General features: G+C 47.4%; 1 protein-coding gene across 3 annotated transcripts in view; it reads left to right on the forward strand.

Moving 5' to 3' along the window:
* Positions 1-20251, forward strand: part of ARMH3 (armadillo like helical domain containing 3) — a 281292-nt gene that overhangs the window by 15993 nt on the left and 245048 nt on the right. For all 3 annotated transcript variants that reach the window (XM_063962376.1, XM_063962377.1, XM_063962378.1), the window contains exons 3-6: positions 16469-16525; positions 17938-18084; positions 18441-18548; positions 20058-20150. In XM_063962376.1, coding sequence (XP_063818446.1) covers positions 16469-16525; positions 17938-18084; positions 18441-18548; positions 20058-20150 — 405 coding nt within the window. The remainder of the gene's footprint in view (positions 1-16468; positions 16526-17937; positions 18085-18440; positions 18549-20057; positions 20151-20251) is intronic.

Below are 20251 nucleotides of genomic sequence, written 5' to 3' on the forward strand. Positions count from 1 at the left end.
TCTTAACTGTGAGTCACACACACGCCGCCGTCTCCGGGATCGCAGGGCTGCAGACAAAGGGGGAGGTAAGGGGCTCCTGTGCCGCACTCCAGCGCGGCCGTTGATGTGGGCACTGATTACTGGGCAGCTTGCTCCACTAGCCACCAGGGTATTATTCAGGGCACAGGTCAGGGGGATTTAGTATAATTCCCCCATTTTATATTCTGCCCACACCCGGTGGGGATGCCAGCAGGGGGAGCAGGTCGGACCTGAGGCCCCTCCCCCCAGCCCCAGTGCGCCATTTCTATAATGTTCCCGCCCTGGAGCTGCCTCGTTCTCCTTCACTCCTGGTCAGCGGCCATTTCACCTTGAGCCTTGCTATTCCTGGGATTGCTGGGGCAAATCCTCCTCTGTGGAACCGCCTGACTGCCAGTGCTGTGCTTACTACAGGACATTTGAGTATTCCACCTGTCACTGGGACTGTGTTAAGAAAGAGTGCATACTTTCAGGGTTGTGTGGTATAAACACCCTGTGATATACAAATAAAAATTAAAAGAGAATTCTAATGCGCACTCTAGGAGCAGCAGTCTATGGTCGTATCACTTGGTGTATCACCACACACACCAGAAGGATAGAAACTTTTACAATCAAAATTGGAAACCACCTTAGACAGCGCTCACTTCAGATCTTTTACAAACCATAAATGTAACCATACATAAGAGTTAATACTCATAGGCTTGGAGATAGTCCTTGAATGTTCTTCACTGGTCTGACTGACAGGATATCCACAATTTCTTCTCAGCATAGCTTGATTTCTCGAGTTAAAGGGAAAAAACAAAGGGAAACAAGATTGTAGTGAACCCTGAAGGTGAAAATCTCTTCTCCCCTTTTATCCGCCCCCGAAAAGGATCAAACAGGGTAGGTCCGTCACCCTATTCTCCTTAACACAGGAGAGGGAATATTCTGATTGTTCTTTATACTTTTTTTCAGAAAGGGAGTATCTCTCCTTTAGGGGTCCACCACAGTGAAAGATAAGCAGGTAGGGTGCCAGCCCGTACCTAACTTACTAATGAAGAACCTGTGCAAATCCCATAAAGGTATCTTTTCACCAACTCTTTGGAGGGATGAGATGATATGAGGCGTACCCGACTCACTATTTTTCAGGAATAGTCTTCCACATAAAGGTATCTTTATTTCCACTCTCTTCCTTTCTGTACTTCTATCGCCTGGTGGTTATTCCAGTCTCGATCAATGAGGATAGCAAGACAGAGAGGGGAACAGGAATTATAGTAGGTCTGGAGACGGGGATTCTCCTTATCCCTTTCTTTCTCCAACCCCTTAATAGGTCAAAAAAGGTGGGTCCGTCACCTTATAACTCAGAAAGGTGTGAATCTCCATTAAAAAGGTCCACCACAGTGAAGGATATAAAAGTATGGTGTCAAACCGTACCTTACTTACTATAATCAAAACTGTATAAATCTCATAAAGGTATCTTTTCACTGAACCTTAAGGGAATGAACTAGCATCCAGCGTACCCAACTTACTATATCTTGTGTGTCGTCTTCCACATAAAGGTATCTTTTTCTAACCACTGGTTTCCTTCCTTCTTCCTACTCCTCCCTCCTGGTCACTTCATGCTTTAGAAATCAGGTTAACTTGAGCGTTACGGTTTCCGTCTTCAAAGCCAGTTAATATTCCTCTCCGGGATCAGTGCTCTCTAGGCTATCAGTATGAGGAGTACAGAACTGTGTTCTGCTCCAGCCTGGGGGTAAGAACCACACTTTTATATCCTTCACTGTGGTGGACCTTTTTAAAGGAGATTCACACCCTTCTGAGAGATAAGGTGACGGACCCACCTTTTTTGACCTATTAAGGGGTTGGAGAAAGAAAGGGATAAGGAGAATCCCCGTCTCCAGACCTACTATAATTCCTGTTCCCCTCTCTGTCTTGCTATCCTCATTGATCGAGACTGGAATAACCACCAGGCGATAGAAGTACAGAAAGGAAGAGAGTGGAAATAAAGATACCTTTATGTGGAAGACTACTCCTGAAAAATAGTGAGTCGGGTACGCCTCATATCATCTCATCCCTCCAAAGATTTGGTGAAAAGATACCTTTATGGGATTTGCACAGGTTCTTCATTAGTAAGTTAGGTACAGGCTGGCACCCTACCTGCTTATCTTTCACTGTGGTGGACCCCTAAAGGAGAGATACACCCTTTCTGAAAAAAAGTATAAAGAACAATCAGAATATTCCCTCTCCTGTGTTAAGGAGAATAGGGTGACGGACCTACCCTGTTTGATCCTTTTCGGGGGCGGATAAAAGGGGGGAAGAGATTTTCACCTTCAGGGTTCACTACAATCTTGTTTCCCTTTGTTTTTTCCCTTTAACTCGAGAAATCAAGTTATGCGGGACTGAGAAGAAATTGTGGATATCCTGTCAGTCAGACCAGTGAAGAACATTCAAGGACTATCTCCCAGCCTATGAGTATTAACCCTGTGATATACATCCAGTGCTTACTGTGTTTGTTATATCTATTGTTTTCACATATAGCCATACTGAGTATTACTTTGTATTGCTAGTCCAGTGCAGTTTATGGTACATAATTTCTGCATGGTACGCTTGTATATATCTGTGTGTGTGCATGTAGCTGCTGCGTGGTTGCCTTATTGCAGGGTATGTCACTCAGCGTGCTATTCCTATATTGCTATACCTGAGCGGGCCAAGTGTTTCAGGTTTTTCCTATTTTCAGTGTAGGATTATATCACAAAATATACTGTCGTGGTATTTTTACTTGTGATTTATAGTCACCATATATTCTATATCTATTGAACCTCCGGTCTGTGCCGTCTGAGTGTTCTTGCTAGGTATAGTGCTGCTACACCTTGTACCGGGTTGCCCATTATTGTGCACATAGTTATGTCTGCTACACGTGGCAACGACGTTGGGGCCTCTCCCACACTGCGTGGTAGTGAGGCCGCTGACGCAACGGAGGATAATTTAGCAGCTGAGAGTTCAGGTTCAGGGGGTTCATTACCCCCCAGTGGGTCGGTAGCGCTTGGGGCATCACAGGATCTACCGTGGGCTACATTCTCCACATTGCTAAGCACGCTTGTGACTAAATTTACGCCATCCTGTGGGACCACCTGTGCCACTGCAGCAGTTTATGGTCCCTGCTGTGAACTCGCCATGGGCGGATCAGCTTTCCACTCAGCTGCAGCATTTGAACTAAATGACTATGACTAAATCTAAGTCTCGCTCTCGTCCGCCAAAGACTAAGTCATCTTCTGAACGGGCCATTACCTCCTCCTAATCCACGGCTTTAACAGACATGTCCTCGGAGGAGGAAGGTGCATATACTGACCCCGATGACACTGGCACTGACGTTTCAGATGGGGAAGGAAAGTCATCCGTGGATGTCCCGGATTTGATTGATGCAATTCGGCTCATTCTTCAAGTGTCTGATGATTCTGAGCCTGAAACTGTCTCCAAGAAACTGGATAGGTTTAAACGTAAGAAGGTGGTTAAACAGATTTTACCCTTCTCTAAACACCTGGTTGACATACGTCAGGAATCCTGGGAAAATCCGGGGACAAAGTTTACACCGAATAAGAGACTGTTGGCTCGCTATCCTCTCTCTGCGGAGGTGTGTAAAAATTGGGAAACCCCACCGCCTGTTGATTCTCATGTGGCGCATATAGTTTTTTCCTCTGCTCTGCCAGTAACTACCGTCGCCTCTCTGATGGAACCGACGGGTAGACGTGTGGAGGGCTGTTTAAAAGCGATTTATACCCTAACGTGGGCTGTGCATAGGCCAACAATTGCAGCGACTTGGGCTGCTGAAGTTGTTGAGGCGTGGGCTCAGGAACTCGAGGCAGAACGGTCTGCCGACGCGTCTGAGCATGTTCGACAATGTCTCTCATATATTGCCACGGCTTCTCTGTACCTTAAGGAGGTGGCCTCTGATGCTGGGGTGCTCGCTGCCAAGGCTGCTACTGCATCCGTCTTGGCCAGACGTATCCTTTGGTTGAGATCCTGGTCGGTGGATTTGGATTCCAAGAAAACCCTGGAGGTGCTTCCTTTCAAAGGAGACATTCTCTTTGGAGAAGACCTAAATAAGAGTGTGGCTGATCTGACTACTGCTAAAACAGCTTGCCTACCTAGTACGGCTCCTTCCGCACAGAAGGCTAAAAGTACTTTTCCCTCGGCCCTTTCGTACTCCAGGTAAATCAAAAGGTCAGGCATACCCAAAGCAAGCTCGTGCTTCCAGACTAAACAAGCCAAGACCAAAGCGTGCCTGGGCTGCCCGTTAGCCAGCTTCCAAAACTGACAAGCCGGCCGCATGAAGGGGCGGGCCTCCCTCTGGGGTCTCCAAGTTTCGTATGGAAACTCTGCGCTCTATTGTTCTGGCCATGGAGCCTGGGGACTATATGGTCTCCCTGGACATACAGGATGCCTACCTGCATATTCCTGTTGCGGTATCTCATCAACAGTACCTGCGGTTTGCGGTGGGCAACCTGCATTACCGATTTCGGGCGTTACCCTTTGGTTTGACAACAGCTCCCTGAGTCTTCACCAAAGTAATGGTGGTCATGACGGCTACTCTCCGCCGTCAAGGGGTCAGGATCCTACCGTACTTGGACAATTTGTTGATCCTGGCAAATTCCCCAGAACTTCTCCTGTGTCATCTTGATCTGACGGTCCAGTGCATGAAAGCCCACGGGTGGCTGATCAACTGGAGGAAATCCTCCCTGGTTCCTGCTCGGAGCATGTTACACCTGGGAGCGTTATTGGACACTCGCAACCAACGGTTGTCCCTGTCTCAGGAGAAAGTCCTGAAGCTTCAGGACAGGATTCGATGCTTCCTATCTCGTCCGCAAGTGTCGATACATTCGGCAATGCAAGTGCTGGGTCTCATGGTGTCTGTTTTCGACATGGTGGAGTATGCTCAGTTCCACACTCGCCCTCTGCAGAAGTTAATTCTGACCAAGTGGGACGGCCTGCCTCACCGGATCAGATCTCACATGATCTCATTGTCTCCGGAGGTCCGCCTGTCACTGAGTTGGTGGCTGCAGGACCAACGATTGAGCAGGGGCCGTCTCTTCTGGATATCTAACTGGGTCCTTCTGACGACGGATGCCAGTCTGAGAGGTTGGGGCGCGGTGTTGGAACAACACTCTCTTCAGGGTCGATGGACCAAGGAGGAGTCTCTGCTCCCAATCAATATTCTGGAACTGCGGGCAGTGTTCAATGCGTTGACAATGGCCCAGCATCTAATTCAGAACAGACCTGTTCAAGTACAGTCGGACAACGACACCACGGTGGCGTACATAAATCATCAAGGCGGCACTCGAAGCCGCATGGCAATGAAGGAAGTATCAAGGATTCTTCAGTGGGCAGAACGCCATCTGCCGGCCATATCAGCAGTGTTCATTCCGGGCGTTCTGAACTGGGAGGCGGACTATCTCAGTTGTCAGGACGTGCACGCCGGAGAATGTGGCCTACATCCAGAGGTGTTCCAACTTCTCGTGGACAAGTGGGGTATCCCAGATGTGGACCTGATGGAGTCTCGACACAATCACAAGGTTCCGGTCTTCGGAGCAAGGACAAGGGATCCTCAAGCAGCGTTCGTGGATGCTCTGTCAATCCCATGGAACTTTCGGCTGCCGTACGTGTTCCCTCCGGTGTCACTCCTGCCCAGAGTAATACGGAAGTTCAAGCAAGAAGGAGGAAAACTACTTCTGATAGCTCCAGCGTGGCCCAGACGGCACTGGTTCTCCGATCTACAGGGCCTCTCGCTACATTTTCCCCTTCTACTTCCACAACGACCAGACCTCCTCGTTCAGGGCCCTTGTGTTAACCAGGATTTGGCCCGTCTGGCTTTGACAGCATGGCTCTTGAGGCTTCCGTCCTGAGGGCCAAGGGTTTTTCTGAGGCGGTCGTTCAAACTATGTTGAAGGCCCGTAAGCCGGCTTCTGCTCGAATTTACCATAGGGTCTGGAATGCTTACTTTACTTGGTGTGCGTCTCACAATCATGATGTTTTCAAGTTTAGCATGGCCAAACTGTTGGCCTTCCTACAACAGGGCCTGGACTTAGGCCTGCGTCTGGCCTCACTCAAGGTTCACATTTCTGCCTTGTCGGTTTGGTTTCAGAGAAAGATCGCTACCCTACCTGATGTCCATACATTCACTCAGGGTGTGTTGCGGATTCAGCCTCCTTATGTGCCGCCTGTGGCCCCTTGGGACTTGTCGTGGTTTTGGAGGCCTTGCAAGTGTCTCCGTTTGAGCCTCTTGCCTCTGCTGACCTTAAGTGGTTTTCCCTTAAGGTCCTATTCTTGCTGGCTATTGCTTCAGCTAGAAAGGTCTCGGACTTGGGTACCTTATCCTGCAAGTCTCCCTATTTGATTTTTCACCGTGACCGGGCGGTTCTTAGAACGCGGCCAGGTTATTTGCCTAAGGTGGTGTCTTCTTTCCACCTTAACCAGGAGATTGTGGTTCCGGCCTTTAATTCTCCTGAGTAGTCTCCCAAAAAATGGTCTTTGGATGTGGTACGGTCTCTCCGTATCTATGTGAAGAGAACTTCCTCCGTAAGGAAAACCGATTCTCTTTTTGTATTGTTTGGTTTTCACAAACGTGGCTGGCCTGCTTCCAAGCAGACTCTGGCCAGATGGATTAGAATGGTGATTGCACATGCTTATGTACAGGCTGGTCGTCCAGCTCCTGCTACTATTAAGGCCCATTCTACTCGGTCGGTTGGACCTTCTTGGGTGGCCCACCGTGGTGCGACCCTTGAACAATTGTGCAAGGCGGCAACGTGGTCCTCAGGGAACACGTTTATAAGGCTTTATGCCTTCGTTACTGCCGCTTCCCAGGATGCTTCCTTTGGACGCCGGGTTCTTGTGCCCGCTACAGTGCGTCCCCTCCCGTGAGGAACTGCTTTGGGACATCCCCGATGTTATTTCCGTGTGTAGCCCAGTGTACCCCGCAGCAGAAAACAAGATTTATGGTAAGAACTTACCGTTGTTAAATCTCTTTCTGCGAGGTACACTGGGCTACACAAGGCGCCCACCCTGATGCACTTAGCTTCTTTGGGTTGGTATTGGCATAGCCGCTGACACCCTCTCCTGCGGTGAGTGTGTGGTGTATTTGGCTATTAGCGGTTGTCGTCTCTGGTACCTGCTACTGCATTGGTTCTGATTAACTAAACTGAGCTCCCTGGCATGGAGGCGGGGTTATAGAGGAGGCGGCGCTGTGCATCTTGGGAACAGTCAAAAGCTTTGAGCCTGTTGGTGCCTCGGCTCAAGATCCTACTCTACACCCTGATGTAATTCCTTGTGGAGTCCAGTGTACCTCGCAGAAAGAGATTTAACAACGGTAACTTCTTACCATAAGTCTCATTTTTTTTATATCATGTTTAATATGAATTAATCAGTAGTAGAATGCATACAATTAATACTCGCGTCTACAAGCCTATGATTTCCTAAATCCAGTTGTCTTGCAGATGAAGCAGAACATTGTCACCTGTCTCTCTCCATTATTTGGCCTAATACCTGCTGGTTCACTTTATGAAATTATTCATGTATATATGCAAATTTTTGATCTTAAAGGTTTCCATGGCAACTAAGGCCTTGCAATTCCCTCGTTATCATGGAAATCCTTTAGCTAAAAATAAATAATACAGATAATCGGTTTGGTGAACCATAGATTGTTTCGGCCCACAAAAGCATAATTGTTCTACAGTATTGCAACAAAACAAGTAACCGGTCCTGTGACACAGCAGTAATGACAGCGTTCTGCTTGTGAATGCAAGGCCTGTGTAACGCACTGACAGGGCTCCTTATTACATGCTGTCACTGGTCTATTATTAGAGCGAGACCAGGGGAAGTATCAGCACTGCCAGGTATAATAAGATTTTACTCACCGGTAAATCTATTTCTCGTAGTCCGTAGTGGATGCTGGGTACTCCGTAAGGACCATGGGAATAGACGGGCTCCGCAGGAGACTGGGCACTTCATTAAAGAAAAGATTAGGTACTACATCTGGTGTGCACTGGCTCCTCCCTCTATGCCCCTCCTCCAGACCTCAGTTAGGAAACTGTGCCCGGAAGAGCTGACACAATAAGGAAAGGATTTGGAATCCCGGGTAAGACTCATACCAGCCACACCAATCACACCGTACAACTCGTGATAACTATACCCAGTTAACAGTATGAACAACAACTGAGCCTCATTAAACTGATGGCTCAGAACAAAAAACCCTATAGTTAAGCAATAACTATGTACAAGTATTGCAGAATTCCGCACTTGGGACGGGCTCCCAGCATCCACTACGGACTACGAGAAATAGATTTACCGGTGAGTAAAATCTTATTTTCTCTGACGTCCTAGTGGATGCTGGGTACTCCGTAAGGACCATGGGGATTATACCAAAGCTCCCAAACGGGCGGGAGAGTGCGGATGACTCTGCAGCACCGAATGAGCAAACTCAAGGTCCTCCTCAGCCAGGGTATCAAACTTGTAGAATTTTGCAAACGTGTTTGATCCCGACCAGGTAGCAGCTCGGCAAAGTTGTAAAGCCGAGACCCCTCGGGCAGCCGCCCAAGAAGAGCCCACCTTCCTCGTGGAATGGGCTTTGACTGATTTAGGATGCGGCAGTCCAGCCGCAAAATGTGCAAGTTGAATCGTGCAACAGATCCAGCGAGCAATAGTCTGCTTAGAAGCAGGAGCACCCATGTTGTTGGGTGCATGCAGGATAAACAGCGAGTCAGTTTTTCTGACTCTAGCCGTCCTGGAAACATAGATTTTCAGGGCCCGGACTACATCCAGCAGCTTGGAAGCCTCCAAGTCCCGAGTAGCCGCAGGCACCACAATAGGTTGGTTCAAATGAAACGCTGATACCACCTTAGGGAGAAATTGGGGACGAGTCCTCAATTCTGCCCTGTCCATATGGAAGATCAGATAGGGGCTCTTACATGACAAAGCCGCCAATTCTGACACACGCCTAGCCGAAGCCAAGGCTAAAAGCATGACCACTTTCCACGTGAGATATTTCAACTCCACGGTCTGAAGTGGCTCAAACCAATGTGATTTTAGGAAATGCAACACAATGTTGAGATCCCAAGGTGCCACTGGAGGCACAAAAGGGGGCTGAATATGCAGCACTCCCTTAACAAACGTCTGAACTTCAGGCAGTGAAGCCAGTTCCTTTTGAAAGAAAATAGACAGGGCCGAAATCTGGACTTTAATGGATCCCAATTTTAGGCCCATAGTCACTCCTGACTGTAGGAAGTGCAGAAATCGACCCAGCTGAAATTCTTCTGTTGGGGCCTTCATAGCCTCACACCAAGCAACATATTTTCGCCATATGCGGTGATAATGTTTTGCTGTCACATCCTTCCTAGCTTTTATCAGCGTAGGAATGACTTCAACCGGAATGCCCTTTTCCATCAGGATCCGGCGTTCAACCGCCATGCCGTCAAACGCAGCCGCGGTAAGTCTTGGAACAGACAGGGCCCCTGCTGTAGCAGGTCCTGTCGGAGCGGCAGAGGCCAAGGGTCCTCTGAGATCATTTCTTGTAGTTCCGGGTACCAAGTCCTTCTTGGCCAATCCGGAATGATGAGTATAGTTCTTACTCCTCTCTTTCTTATTATCCTCAGTACCTTTGGTATGAGAGGAAGAGGAGGGAACACATAAACCAACTGGTACACCCACGGTGTCACTAGAGCGTCCACAGCTATCGCCTGAGGGTCCCTTGACCTGGCGCAATATCTTTTTAGCTTTTTGTTGAGGCGGGACGCCAACATGTCCACCTGTGGCCTTTCCCAACGATTTACAATCAGCTGGAAGACTTCTGGATGAAGTCCCCACTCTCCCTGGTGGAGGTCGTGCCTGCTGAGGAAGTCTGCTTCCCAGTTGTCCACTCCCAGAATGAACACTGCTGACAGTGCTATCACGTGATTTTCCGCCCATCGGAGAATCCTTGTGGCTTCTGCCATCGCCATCCTGCTTCTTGTGCCGCCCTGTCGGTTTACATGGGCGACCGCCGTGATGTTGTCTGACTGAATCAGCACCGGCTGGTTTTGAAGCAGGGGTTTTGCCTGACTTAGGGCATTGTAAATGGCCCTTAGTTCCAGAATATTTATGTGTAGGGAAGCTTCCTGACTCGACCATTGTCCTTGGAAGTTTCTTCCCTGAGTGACTGCCCCCCAACCTCGGAGGCTTGCATCCGTGGTCACCAGGACCCAGTCCTGTATGCCGAATCTGCGGCCCTCGAGTAGATGAGCACTCTGCAGCCACCACAACAGAGACACCCTGGCCCTCGGGGACAGGGTGATCAGCCGATGCATCTGAAGATGCGATCCGGACCACTTGTCTAACAGATCCCACTGAAAGATCCTTGCATGGAATCTGCCGAATGGAATTGCCTCGTAAGAAGCTACCATCTTTCCCAGGACTCGCGTGCAGTGATGCACCGACACCTGTTTTGGTTTTAGGAGGTCTCTGACCAGAGATGACAACTCCTTGGCCTTCTCCTCCGGGAGAAACACCTTCTTCTGTTCTGTGTCCAGAATCATACCCAGGAACAGCAGACGCGTCGTAGGAACCAGCTGCGACTTCGGGATATTCAGAATCCAGCCGTGCTGTTGTAGCACTTCCTGAGATAGTGCTACTCCGACCAACAACTGCTCCCTGGACCTCGCCTTTATAAGGAGATCGTCCAAGTACGGGATAATTATAACTCCCTTCTTTCGAAGGAGTATCATCATTTCGGCCATTACTTTGGTAAATACCCTCGGTGCCGTGGACAGACCAAACGGCACTGTCTGGAATTGGTAATGGCAGTCCTGTACCACAAAACGGAGGTACACCTGGTGAGGTAGGTAAATGGGGACATGTAGGTAAGCATCCTTGATGTCCAGTGATACCATGTAATCCCCCTCTTCCAGGCTTACAATAACCGCCCTGAGCGATTCCATTTTGAACTTGAACTTCCTTATATAAGTGTTCAAGGATTTCAAATTTAGAATGGGTCTCACCGAACCGTCTGGTTTCGGTACCACAAACATTGTGGAATAGTAACCCCGTCCCTGTTGAAGGAGGGGAACTTTTATTATCACCTGCTGGAGGTACAGCTTGTGAATTGCCGCCAGTACTACCTCCCTGTCCTGGGGAGTAGCTGGCAAGGCTGATTTGAGGTAACGGCTAGGGGGAGACGTCTCGAATTCCAGCTTGTATCCCTGAGATACCACTTGTAGAACCCAGAGATCCACCTGTGAGCGAACCCACTGGTCGCTGAAGTTCCGGAGACGGGCCCCCACCGCACCTGGCTCCACATGTGGAGCTCCAGCGTCATGCGGTGGACTTAGTGGAAGCAGGGGAGGATTTTTGTTCTTGGGAACTGGCTGTATGGTGCAGCTTTTTCCCTCTACCCCTGCCTCTGGGCAGAAAGGACGCGCCTCTAACCCGCTTGCCTTTCTGAGGCCGTAAGGACTGTACTTGATAATACGGTGCTTTCTTAGGCTGTGAGGGAACCTGAGGTAAAAAAGTCGACTTCCCAGCTGTTGCTGTGGATACGAGGTCCGAAAGATCGTCCCCAAACAATTCCTCACCCTTATAAGGCAAAATTTCCATGTGCCTTTTAGAATCGGCATCACCTGTCCACTGCCGAGTCCATAATACTCTCCTGGCAGAAATGGACATTGCATTAATTCTAGATGCCAGCCGGCAAATGTCCCTCTGTGCATCTCTCATATATAAGACTACGTCTTTAATATGCTCTATGGTTAGCAATATAGTGTCCCTGTCAAGGGAATCAATGTTATCAGACAGGGAATCAGACCACGCTGCTGCAGCACTACACATCCATGCTGAAGCAATAGCAGGCTTTCTATCTGCAGGCTCCTTTAAGGCGGCCGTATCCTGAGACGGCAGTGCCACCTTTTTTGATAAGCGTGTGAGCGCCTTGTCCACCTTAGGGGATGTCTCCCAGCGTAACCTATCCATTGGCGGGAAAGGGTACGCCATTAATAACCGCTTAGAAATTACTAGTTTCTTATCTGGGGAACCCCACGCTTCTTCACACAATTCATTTAACTCATCAGATGGGGGGAAAGTCACAGGCTGCTTTTTCTCCCCAAACATAATACCCTTTTTTGTGGTAACCAGGTTAATGTCAGAAATGTGCAACACATTTTTCATTGCCGTAATCATGCATCGGATGGCCCTAGTGGATTGTATATTTGTCTCGTCGACACTGGAGTCAGACTCCGTATCGACATCTGTGTCTGCCATCTGAGGTAGCGGGCGTTTTTGAGCTCCTGACTGCCTCTGAGATGCCTGGGCAGGCGCGGGCTGAGATGCCGGCTGTCCCAAAGCTGCGTCATCGAACCTTTTATGCAAGGAGTTGACACTGTCGGTTAATACCTTCCACATAGCCATCCACTCAGGTGTCGGCCCCGCAGAGGGCGACATCACACTTATCGGCACCTGCTCCGCCTCCACGTAAGCGTCCTCATCAAACATGTCGACACAGCCGTACCGACACACCGCACACACACACAGGGAATGCTCTGACTGAGGACAGGACCCCACAAAGTCCTTTGGGGAGACAGAGAGAGTATGCCAGCACACACCAGAGCGCTATATAACAGAGGGATAGACACTATACACAAAGTGAATTTTCCCCCTATAGCTGCTTATATCACAATTTGCGCCTAAATTTATGTGCCCCCCCTCTCTTTTTACCCTTTCTGTAGTGTATACTGCAGGGGAGAGCCGGGGAGCGTCCTTCCAGCGGAGCTGTGAAGAGAAAATGGCGCTGGCTGTGCTGAGGGAGATAGCCCTGCCCCTTCAACGGCGGGCTTCTCCCGCTTTTTATATCGTTAATGGCGGGGGTTTCCGCACATATACAGTGTTAAACACTGTATTATGTGCTTTTTATTGCCAAAAGGTATCTTAATTGCAGCCCAGGGCGCCCCCCCCCCAGCGCCCTGCACCCACCAGTGACCGGAGCGTGTGGTGTGCTGTGGGAGCAATGGCGCACAGCTGCAGTGCTGTGCGCTACCTTATTGAAGACCGAAGTCTTCAGCCGCCGATTTCCTCCGGTTTCTTCCGTCTTCTGGCTCTGCAAGGGGGACAGCGGCGCGGCTCCGGGAACGGACGATCGAGGTCGGGCCCTGTGTTCGATCCCTCTGGAGCTAATGGTGTCCAGTAGCCTAGAAGCACAAGCTAGCTGCAAGCAGGTAGGTTCGCTTCTCTCCCCTCAGTCCCACGTAGCAGTGAGTCTGTTGCCAGCAGATCTCACTGAAAAAAAAAACCTAACAAATACTTTTCTTTCTAGGAAGCTCAGGAGAGCCCCTAGAGTGCATCCAGCTCTGGCCGGGCACAGATTCTATCTGAGGTCTGGAGGAGGGGCATAGAGGGAGGAGCCAGTGCACACCAGGTGTAGTACCTAATCTTTTCTTTAAAGAAGGGCCCAGTCTCCTGCGGAGCCCGTCTATTCCCATGGTCCTTACGGAGTACCCAGCATCCACTAGGACGTCAGAGAAAAATAGATGGAGAGGGCTAATGACAATGTTTTGTATTTAAATAAGGTATAAGGATACATGATCTGAGAACACATTCGTGGCCTGAGGTAACATTGGTAATTCACACAATGAGTTTCCTAAAATCCAAGTCTCTCACGCACAAAGTTGCCCTCTGTTCGGCCATTTTGTGGCCCTTATTCCGAGTTAATCGCTCGCTAGCTACTTTTAGCAGCCGTGCAAACACATAGTTGCCGCTCACGGGGGGGGGGGGGGGGGGGGGATGTATTTTCGCATTGCAAGTGTGCGAACGAGTGTGCAGCCGAGCGGGACAAAATTTTTTTTTGCAGTTTCTGAGTAGCTCTGGACTTGCTCAGCCCTTGCGATCACTTCAGTCTTTTTGGTCCCGGAATTGACGTCGGACACCCGCCCTGCAAACGATTGGACACGCCTGCGTTTTCCAAACACACCCACAAATGCCCTCTTCTTGTCAATTTCCTTGTAATCGGCTGTGCGAATGGATTCTTCGTTAAATCCATCGCCCAGCAACGTTCCGCTTTGTACCCGTATGACACGCCTGCGCATTGCGGTGCATACGCCTGCGCAGTAGTAACCTGTTCACGGCGCTGCGAAAAACGTCAGCAAGCGATCAACTCGGAATGAGTTCCTAGGAGTAAGATGTGTCTGACATCCCACAGATGAAAAGTTGAGGTGTTGCCTGTAGTAGCCAATTAGATTCCAGCTTTGATTTTATAGAATGTATTAGATAAATGACATCTAAAATATGATTGGCTGCTATAGGCAACATCGCCACTTCTCATATTTAGAATGTTTGCTAAATCTCCCCCTTAGAGCTGAACTCTAATGCCCCTCAGGTACACCATTTGACAGGAAGTCTTGCGTGCCGCTGTGACAAAAAACCTACCTCATGATCATGGATTTATTACAAATAGATAGAAGTGAATAAAGGATATTTTGTGGACTTTGCTTAATTCTTTTCACATAAAGCAGCTTTCATTTGATAAGATCTGTTTTTTGCATACACAAGAAAATAATGTCTCACATTATAGGCCCTTTAAAGGAGAGTATAGGCCCTTTAAAAGACAAGTTGGGAGTCTTAAGCAAAAATGATAATGACATAGCGGACACACTAAATAAGTTTTTTTCAACAGTATTTACTAGAGAGGACCCAATTCAGGGACTAACATATAATCTCAATAATGAAAATATCCCACTGATAGGTACTTATTTAAGCGAGGAAGTAGTCTGTGACCGATTAAAACATTTAAAGATTAATAAGTCACCAGGTCCCGATGGTATTCACCCAAGGGTTCTAATGGAGCTTCACTATGAACTTGCAAGCAGCTATTTTTGATCTTTAAGGATTCAGTAATATCAGGTATGGTTCCCAAAGACTGGCGTATAGCGGAAGTAGTGCCTATATTCAAAAAGGGAAGTAAAGCTGAACCAGGTAATTATAGACCAGTTAGTCTTACATCTATAGTGGGGAAAGTATTGGAAGGTATTCTAAGAGATAGTATTCAGAAGTTCCTTGAAGTTAATAAGGTCATTAAAAGGAATCAACATGGGTTTATGAAGGACAGATCCTGTCAAACCAACTTACTTGGCTTTTATGAAACAGTAAGCGCAAACCTAGATCAGGGTAAAGAGGTGGATGTAATCTTTTTAGATTTTGCCAAAGCGTTCGATACTGTACCACACATGAGACTTATCTACAAGCTACAAGAATCAGGGCTAGGAAGCACAATATGCACTTGGGTCAAAAACTGGTTAGATAATAGGGAGCAGCGCGTTGTGGTTAATGGATCTTTTTCAACTTGGACTGAAGTGCTAAGTGGTGTGCCGCAAGGCTCAGTATTAGGACCGCTATTGTTCAATATTTTCATTAACGACCTAACAGAAGGTCTAGAGAGCATGGTGTCAATTTTTGCAGATGATACCAAATTGTGTAAAGTTATAAATGCGGAGGGGGATGCTGAGTCGCTTCAGAATGACTTAGTTAAATTAGAAGCTTGGGCAGCGAAATGGAGAATGCGCTTCTATACAGACAAGTGTAAGGTAATGCACTGTGGTAACAAGAACAAAAATAACACCTACCTACTAAATGTGGTAAACTTAGGGGATTCTGTACTGGAAAAGGACTTAGGTGTCCTCATAGATGGCAAACTAAGCAGTAGTACCCAAAGTAGGACTGCAGCAAAGAAGGCTAATAAGATATTAGCATGCATAAAACGGGGAATTGATGCTAGGGACGAGAGTATTATACTCCCGTTATATAAATCACTTGTGAGGCCACACCTTGAATACTGTGTACAATTCTGGGCACCTTACTACAAAAAGGATATCCTGGAGCTAGAAAAGGTTCAAAGGCGGGCGACCAAACTAATTAAGGGTATGGAGACGCTGGAATACGAGGAAAGGCTTGCAAGACTACGCATGTTTACACTGGAAAAGAGGAGATTAAGAGGGGACATGATCAACATTTACAAATATATAAGGGGACAATATACAGATCTTGCACAGGACCTGTTTTTGGTTAGATCAACACAGAGAACTCGTGGACACTCGCTCAGGTTAGAGGAGAGGAGATTCCACACAATACGGCGTAAAGGCTTTTTTACGGTAAGGACGATACGTGTTTGGAATTCCCTGCCTGAGGGAGTTGTAATGGCCAACTCAGTCAACACCTTTAAGAATGGGTTCGATAAATTCCTAATGGTTAAGGATATCCAGGGTTACGGGGCATAGTCATGCACTATGGTTATTATAAAAAAGAGGGGTTAATCGGAACGGCAGCCAGCAACTTCAGTCAAAATTTTATACAAAATAATTGTGCATAATAGACCACAAATAGGTTGAACCCGATGGACAATTGTCTTTTTTCAACCTTAGATACTATGTTACATGTTACTGGGAGGTACTGATTTTACGTTTCTGATGTCTAGAGAGATGACCCCACCAAATGCAACCCCCGATTTTGGGATGAACTCTTCCTCATGAAGGTAAACTGTTTTTAATTAATTATTTGTTATACTTGATGTTTAATTTAAAAGGCAGGTATCATCGCCTCATATATTTAGGAAAGAGCGCTTATCAGCCGCCTTAAAAACTATTAAGACAGCACTTGACAAATTTTTGGACCCCAAACAATTCTCAAGACCAGAACCCCAAAGTTTCTATTTTACTGCTCTTTGGTAGGGATTTCTTTTGAATAGAAGCAAATCTTCCCTAGTACCTTTTATATGTTTTCCGCTCTATAATAGAAGGTGTAGGAGGTGTCTATGTGAGCGCTTAGTGGGCGTGATTCAGAGATGGACGTAGTTTGTACCGCAGCTGCATCTGGACATAGCAGCTGCTGGTGCCAAAATATGCAAAAGCCGCAGCTGGCGTCTTGAGTAAATAGACTCCTCTTGCCGGCTTGTGTGATCCACAGATGCCTCCGAAGATGCAACATCGGGTCACATTTTTCTGCACATCGCCATCTGAGCTATCCTCAGGTTATGCGTGCATGGCCGGGCTGTTCACATTGCTAGGGCTGAAGCAGCAGACCCTGGCCTTTGCACACTTATAAAACAGGGGTGGCACACCCCGTTTTATAGTACAGTCTTCTGCTGCCACCCTCTCCCCGCCCCCAAACGGGCACAGCCTGTCAGTCAGGCGGTATAGCATAGGGGACACTGTGTGCAACAACACAGGACCCATTCTGCGCATATGCAGGGGAGCAGTATGATTTGCCGATGGACGGGATGTCGGCTGTCCGTGTACCGACAGCGGCATCCCGTCCATCAGAATCCCATCAGACCCACATTAAGGGCCCTAACCTTCACCTTTTCCCTACCCTAACCCTCCCTGCTGGTGCCTAACCCAACCCTCTGTGCTTGATGCCTAACCTTAACCTCCCCCTCTAAGCGCCTAAACCTAACGCTTCCTCCCCGGTCCCTAACCCTAACCTTCCCGTCCCTGCTCCCTAATGCTAACCCCCCTCCTCCTGCCGAAACCTAACCTCCCCTCCCCCCGCTGCAGGACGGCAGCGCGTCCCGCTGTGAGGACGACCGGGATGCTGGCTGTCGGTAATGTGATGCCGGCAGTGCATCCTCCTTCGGGATCCCGGCGACGGTATATTGACCGCCGGGATCCCGTTCGTCGGGAAGCTAACTGCTTTCCATGTGCAGTTCTCGCACCGTTAGCTTAGTATGTAAACCATTGTGTTAACATACTAACCTGAATCAGGCCCAGTGTTATTACATATCCCTTTTATCACTTGAACTATACCTGTCGTCATTTGTATTGGCGGAGCTGTGGACGCACATCTGGCCACCAGAGAAATCTAAAAGCTGCTCCCTCACATTGAAATCAGCCTGTCTGAAACTTTTTTAATCTTTTTGACTTTTTTATTTTAACTGTGTTTGACCAGGTGAATCTAGAGTATCTGGAGGCGAAGTTGGAGTCTCTAGATGGAGAAGAATTAATGAAGATAAAGGACAATATTAACAGCCTCTTCCAGCATTGTATCCAGGCTCTGGGAGCCGAGCACCAGATCCGAGTGGTCAACTCCCTACAGGTAGGACCGCTATTTTAAAGCTTCCAAGTTATATAGAGGTCTGGACATCTGTCCAACTGCAATGAACATCAACTGTAATTATTTCTAGGCCTGGTCCTATTTGAAGTGGACAACCATCTTTCTTTACATAGAAGTCTCCTCCCATTCAGTTGGACGTCCCTTAAAACCTTTTTTTATGTCTTTTTAAGTTAAGCCTGAAGGAGTCCCTTATATGCATAACTACTTAATTATGTTTTCCTATGCTTTGCTTGGACAGTGCCCAGTATCACAAGTCTGGTCTCCAGCAAAACATTCTGTGTCATTATAGGATAAATGGATTTGATTCGGAATGAACATTTCAGTTTCCTCTTTTGCAGACACTCTGCGCATTGATCCGTGGGGTTCACCAGAAGAACAAGCCTACATCCGGCTTTGATATTATAAACATGCTAATGGGATTTGATAAGGCAGAACTTCGAATGAAGGTACAAGAATTAGATTGGAAATCTAAATGGAATAGTGGCCGTTTGTGTGTTGTCGATGAAATTCTCGGCAAATGCAACCCAAAAGGAACAGTTTCCTGGGAAGCGACTTTGTGAAGCCCTACGGACAGGGTCAGGCCACTTGTACAGTGTAATGGAGCAGGAGAAGCAAACTATACGTTGTACAGCAAATATATTTAAGCGGGATTACAGTGGATCTAAAGCTTAAACATGAATGGTATTTTTTGTCACATCTACGGATATAAGTGAAATCATTCACTTTGTCTTTGATCTGTCCACACAGGTTTTTTTTTTTTAGGTGTTTGTTTTAAACAGAGGGCAAGTTTAGTAAAAACTGCCTGGGAAAGAGTGCGGATTAGAGATTGCTATTCCCACTTACAGATGTGTCCTCATACGCGATTGCTGCAGTGGTGCCAAACAGCCCCTCTCAGCGAGCCAGGTCCCGTCGACGCTTTTAGCACCAGGCATCTATTTTGCATCTTTTTTTTTTTTTTCCTGAATATACATCTTACTAGGATGTACAGCGAGACTCTGCTGAATCATTTCACATGCAAGGGTGGCAGAGAAAGTCTCTCTGATTTTTATTCCCCCCCCCCCCCCCCCCTAAAAATAACAATTTTAGTAAAAAAGTCAGGCTTGCTTCGGGGGTGTGTGAAAAAAAGACTCTGTGATTTCTATACAAATCACCGGAATAGGAAATTTAATTGAATAGGAAATCCCAGCGGCTGCGGGAAAAACCCTGCGCCATGGGGTATATTAAATCTCAATTGAATTCCCCCCTAGTCTGTAATCTGGGCCTTTGTTAGACAAAAATGAAGCGTTCCAGGCAGTCACTGGGGTATAGAGAGGGGCCGAGCTTGAGTTTGAAGTTTGTAGAATGTCCAGGTTCCCTGCTCCACTTCTGTACTCTATTATCCCCCAGTGGACCGAGGAAAATTACTTTAATTACAAGCACAAGAATCTGATTTTGGCTCTGGGGGGTATGGAATTATAAAATGTGCAGACAGATTTTAGCGTTCAGGGGGAGGGGTACCCCTCTAGAAAAATAAAACGGTTTATACGTCCTGGGAGAGACTTATAAATCACATGTCCTTTTTGTAAGTGCTGAAGGGACAGAACCGCAAACTCTCCTAGAGGCAGTCACTCGAGTGTCAGTGGTAAAGTTGTTGTAACTTCCACCATGCACTCTCTTGTAGAAGCGCAATCTATTCTGCATTTGAGAGTCAGCTGCTACTTACATCTTCCTGTCACTGCTGCAGCTCTCAGCCTGTGCGATCTCAGCACCCTAGTACTAAACAGACGTCTTCCCAGAAACGTTTCTGTACTTGTCAGCAATTTCAGCCGTTTTATCATTCCCCCAATCTTCCATTTTATATTAACAGAGTAGCAGACAAAACTCTACTGTTCATTTCTTTATGCAAATAATAACATGATTTCCGTGTCTGCTAAGATTGCCTTTGATGAAATCTTATCTCAAAACTTTGTCCACAGAATCTGATGGAGAGTTTGGATATTCTGCTGTGTGGGGACGGCTCGGAGAGTTTAAAGAGCCTTTGCCTGAAGCTTCTACTCTGCTTAGTCACCGTGAGTAAATCCTGTACAGTTATAGATCGCACAAGCTGCATTTTACAGGCAACGCTGCAGACACTGTTAGGAAATAATGAGATTTAAATATCTTCTACTGT

This window comes from Pseudophryne corroboree, chromosome 3 (assembly GCF_028390025.1).
Source record: "Pseudophryne corroboree isolate aPseCor3 chromosome 3, aPseCor3.hap2, whole genome shotgun sequence".
Lineage (NCBI taxonomy): Eukaryota > Metazoa > Chordata > Amphibia > Anura > Myobatrachidae > Pseudophryne > Pseudophryne corroboree.